Consider the following 5,475-nt stretch of genomic DNA (forward strand, 5'->3'; position numbering starts at 1 on the left):
CACACAGACACACACACACACACACAGACACACACACACAGACACATACACACACACACAGACACACACACAGAGACACACACACACACAGACACACACACACACAGACAGACACATACACACACACACAGACACACACACAGAGACACACACACACACACACACACAGACACACACAGACACGCACACACACACACACAGACACACAGACACACACACACACACACACACACACCACACATACAGACACTCACACAGACACACACACACACACACACAGACACACACACACACACACACAGACACACACACAGAGACACACACACACACACACACACACAGACACACACAGACACGCACACACACACACACACACAAGTTCATGTTGCTGTTAATGAGGCCCTTGTGATGATCCCTGTGGGACCCCAGTGGCTCCTCACACCTCAGTTTGAGCCCCCTGAAACCACAGATGGTCAGATGCTGACAGTCAGTCCAACGTGGACGCACGTTGTGCGCACGGTCACACAACAAAACATGTTTCTGTGTGTGTGTGTTTGTCTGTGATCTGAGCTGTCAATCAAACATCAACAGTCACTCTTCAAATGTGCAATGTTCCTTCATTGTTTCACCTTTTGAATGTTGGCTTTATTTAACATGTTCCTCACACTGTAAAGACTCTCATTTTTCCTTTTATTCATTTGTCTGTGGGACATTGTTGCATCACACACATATTATATAATTCTGACTTAACTCATTTTTTTAATACAATTTGGTTACAAAAATATAAAGCACATAAAGCACAAAGTTTTGTATTTTTATACACTTTACACGCTCAGCACATTATACATATTTATAATCATAAATATTCACATACTAATGTTTCTTATTAATACAGTATTTCTAATTCATATTTTAGATTTCTCAGCACGTTACACACACTTATGATTTTTAACATATTTTTAAATGCTAGTGCTTATTGTATTTCTGTTTTATATTTTATGTTTTACAGTCTTTGTGGTAGTACTTAGTTCTACTTTCTATAAACCTCAGTTTCTAGAAAGCACCGCCTCCCCTCTCATAAATAACACACAGTCCCTAATCAGCAGGATTAGGGGCTAACTTAGGGAAAGTTACAGAAACTTTCATTGTTTGACTTTGAGTAAAAACTCTGTAACTTCTGCTGGTGCAGGAGGCAGAAACTGCTGGTTTGTGGGTGAAGATCGAGTTTCGTGAGCAGAAAGTGGAGTTGAGGGGAGGCGTGGAGGCTGCAGCCGAGGGGAGCTTTGATTTCTGGGAGCAGCGGCGTAAACGGCGTGTGGTGGAGGGTCGGTGGGAGTCTAACTGTCTGTAATGAGCAGAGTGGGTTACACAGTGAAACCATTAGCTGTCCAGAGTCACAGCGAGGAGCGCAGGAGCCTCCTCCTCCTCCTCCTCCTCCTCCTCCTCCTCCTCCTCCTCCTGCTGCTGCAACATGAGGACACTGTTCATCCTCCAGACTCACGTCTGTCTGCAGACACGAGGACAACATCAGGAAAATAAAACGAAGCGAAGACTTTGAGCCTCCCGAGTGATTCGGGGAAAATGCATGAAGAGTTCAGCCCACGTGATGTGTTCAAGAACCATCAGAAATATTGAAAATCATGCATTCATTTCTTTTTTCACAGGTTCTGACTGTGATATGTAATGCAATCTTGGAGATGTTTATTCTGGCGGGCCCTCGGGTCTCTGTAAAAAACAAAAAAAACTCAAAAATATTAAAAGACAAAAAAATTGCCCAAAAAATGTAAAGAAAAAAATCACAAAAACATTAAAGGAAAGAAATATCGCAAAAATTTTGAAAGAAAAAAATATATCACTAAAAGTTTTTAAAAATCACAAAAAATTTTGAAAGAACAAAATCCACCAAAATGTAAAGTAAACATGCCTCAGAGAAAACATGTCTTCCGAACGTAGTGAGTTTTCTTTTTTTTGTCCTCCAGACCCCAAGCTAAGCCAAAAATGTTCTGCGAGAAACTACCTGCCTGGAGTCCCAGCTCTTTCAGTCCCCGGATGGTTTCTCTCCCGTCGTCAGATTTTTGAGGAGGCGAACATCTGTTACGTCATAGCATCACTGTGGAGTATAAACCCTCTGTGAGGACTCACAGACGTCACTTCATTTCAAGAGAAAAAGACGAACTAAAATGATCTTTACTGTGCTGAGATGTTTGACTTTAACGTTTGTGTGCGCTCGCTCCGGTCCTGAGGGGGTTAATGAACCTCGGCTCCTCATCAAGCAGATACAGCTCTCCCTCTGTCTCTGCTGCCCTCAGATCGGACTGGCAGGTTTTCTGTCTGCATACTGAATCAGACACGTCTGAGGGAACAGTGACGAGGTGTCAGTCATCCTGAGGAGGCTGCACTCTGAAGGAGCTGTTGACCTTTCCCACCTCCTCCTCCTCCACCTCCTCCTCCTCCTGTTATCTCACATAATTACCTGCCGCCTCACTGCTCCTCTGTGGGGCCTCCACAGCCTCCTCTTTGCAGAGGAGGGGCTGTGTTTAGACCTGAAGGACCTGCAGCCATCTGAACACCGACTGTGTTGTTTATGTGTGAATCAGCTGTCTGAGCGTTTTCACTTCATGACTTGCACTTTTTTGTTTTTTGGATCACTGCGGCGCTTTCAAAGCGAGCAACAGGAATATATTAGAAACGTAGCGTCTGACAAACGGGACACCTCTTTCATCGGCTTCAAACCCCAAATGTCGTCATGTTGGTGCAGTCAGCCTTTTTAAGAGACTAACTCGGCCATGTGTCCTCTCATCACCCCCAAAACACATAAATGTTCCAGTAAACAACACAACATCCACCACATGAATCTCTCACCTCTACCGGCATGTGATCTTCATGTCACCGAAACACCGGCCCTGACTCAGCAGTCAGTCACACATCACCTGTCCCTTAGGGCCCCTGGTTTCTAATTTACGGTAAAAATAAAGTGTTTGACTCTGTGAATAGTTTTTGTCCTTTTAGTCTCCATAAGGTGTCAGAGACATAAAACAGCATCAACATAGAGCTTGTTGATCAAAAACAGAGCCAGAGGAGGATCCCCCACACCCCCGACAGAGGACACAGCTGAGACACTGATGTCCTAAAATACTAGAAATGTTCTAAAATGTTAGATACATACTAAAATCCTAGAAATGTCCTAAAATCCTGAAATGTCCTAAACTTCTAGCAATGTCCTAAAGTCCTAAAGGTGTCCAAAAATCCTAGAAACGTCCTAAAATCCTAGAAGTGTCCTAAAATCCTAGAAGTGTCCTAAAGTCGTACAAGTGTCCTAAAATCTTGACCTTAAAATTACCTTGAATCCAAGGCACATCTTAAAATCTAAGAAATGTCCTGAAATCCCCAAAACACATCTGAAGCAGCTGCGCCTGGCCCCTGGCCCCTGGCCCCTGGCCCCTGGCCCCTGGCCCCTGGCCCCTGGCCCCTGACCTCCTGCCATTTGGCCCCCAAACACAGCAGGTCCCTGCTGTCTCTGTTAGTCCGTTTCTAACCATAATGTCGCGTTAATCACGTCATGTTGCTGATTACTAATTCACTATGAGTCGGATCTGTTGCTGTGACGCCGTCAGCTGCATGTTTATGTAGTCAGAGGGAGTCATGACGACGGACGCTGCTTCAGCTGGTTTGCAGAAAATCAAAGTGGTTAAAGTGTCAGTGGACCCGGCTGGACCGGACACAGCTGCAGGGACGCAGACAGCTGTTCGAAATGTCGCCGTATCTTTAACGTGATCTTGTTTCCTCAGATGCTAAAACCACCATCAGAGATTATCACGGGAAGACGGCGGTTCACTACTGGAGCGGCTGCACCGACGTCTTCGCCAGAGCAGACTCGCAGTCCAGTAAGTATGAATGTCAGGTACTTGTACTCTCATTAGTATTACATTTCCATGCCACTTTATACTTTTACTCAACTACATTTCAGAGGGAAATATTGTACTTTTTAATTCACGACTTTCATCTGAACACTTTAGTTATTTTACAAGATTTTTGCCTAAAAAACAAAAGTACAGCTTTAATGATTAATTGATTAATCAACCAATTGATACACAGAAAATTAATTGCCTACTAGTTTGATAAATATTTAAGTCTATTTCTTATTTTTTTTAATGAGTTTTTTAATTTTTTTAATTTGTTTGAACGTAATTTTCCATTAAAACAATTTTGAGTTTCAGGGTGTTTTTTCTATCTTTTTTTTCTGGTTTAACTTTTAGTTTTGGGGATTTTTGTTTTTAGATAATTAGTTAGTTTTTGGATATTTTTTCCTCTTTTTAAAATAATTTGGAGTTTTTGTGTTGAGGGGGGTGTTCGGTATTTTCTTTTTTTTCTGCATTGGGTACTTTCACTTTAAATATTTTGCGTATATCTTCTTGATTATACTTAATAACTTTTATTCATGTATCATTTTCAGTGCAGGATTTTTACTCATAACAGAGTATTTTTACAGGATGGTATTAGTGCTTTTACGGCAGTGAAGGGCCTGAGTACTACCTCCATCACTGCTGATGTATTTGGGAGTTTGTCGTGTGGTTCAGCTCGAACAGAAACAGTAGAAATGTTTCTCTGTGATAAGTTGCAGCTAAATTTCGTTGAGCCATTACGATCTAAAAGAGGTGATGATGAATCTCACTGGAGCTGACTGAGTTTCCAGGACCAAATGTGCAAACTGAACCTGTAAAACTACAGAAACGATCCGTCTTCACCATAAATGTGTCAATATGATTCCTGTCCGGAGATGACCGAGTCTGTCCCTCTGTCCTCAGGCGGGAGGTTACTTCCTGGGAGACGGACGCAGCGTTACGCTCTGCCGTCCCTCCTGCTGTCTCGCTCTCGCAGTCAGGGACAGCTCAGCCTGGAGTTTGGGACGCTGCCTCAGTCGGCCTCTCATGATGTGCTGGACCTCCGAGTTTGACTCTTTCACTCCACACATTTCTGTCCCCCGCACTTCCTGTCCCGCCCCTGCAGGACAGCCCCGCCCACAGCTCGCTGTGTCGTCACAAACAGCTGCAGGCTCGCCCAAACGTAGAAAATCAGAGTTTCTTTGGTTTCTTTGGTACCAAAAGGTTTTTTTTCCCATGTGGAATAAAAGGTTCATATTTAATCACATTCTTTGCTGCAGTTTCTATTGATAAGAGCACAAAACAAACTATACAAACTTATTTATATTTTTTATTAAAAAACCTGTAAAACGGAGAAATCACAAATCTACGACAGAGGATTAGGGCCCTGTTTAAGAAAAAAAGTTAGATTTTGAGAAAAAAGTCATTATGATTTGAGAGGAAAACCTCGTTATATTACAAGAGTAAAATCATACTTTTATGAGAAAAAAAGTTGTTATTTTATGAGAATACATTTATAATATTACCAGTTGCCAAGCAGGCTGCCTGTGCTCTCGCCTGTTTTAATTTACTGCAATATGTTTATTTCTGTAAC

General features: G+C 42.5%; 1 protein-coding gene across 1 annotated transcript; it reads left to right on the forward strand.

Annotated features, from left to right (window-relative positions):
* Window positions 1-408: 408 nt before the first annotated feature.
* On the forward strand, window positions 409-5,064 carry LOC121965462 (the record flags this gene model as incomplete). The annotated part of the gene is made up of 5 exons (XM_042515605.1): window positions 409-486; window positions 1,190-1,329; window positions 1,980-2,052; window positions 3,789-3,884; window positions 4,806-5,064. Coding segments are annotated over exons 1-5 (646 nt in total), but the record flags the coding sequence as incomplete, so codon positions are not given.
* Window positions 5,065-5,475: the final 411 nt, after the last annotated feature.

Source organism: Plectropomus leopardus, unplaced genomic scaffold (genome assembly GCF_008729295.1).
Source record: "Plectropomus leopardus isolate mb unplaced genomic scaffold, YSFRI_Pleo_2.0 unplaced_scaffold2012, whole genome shotgun sequence".
Classification (NCBI taxonomy): Eukaryota; Metazoa; Chordata; class Actinopteri; order Perciformes; family Serranidae; genus Plectropomus; species Plectropomus leopardus.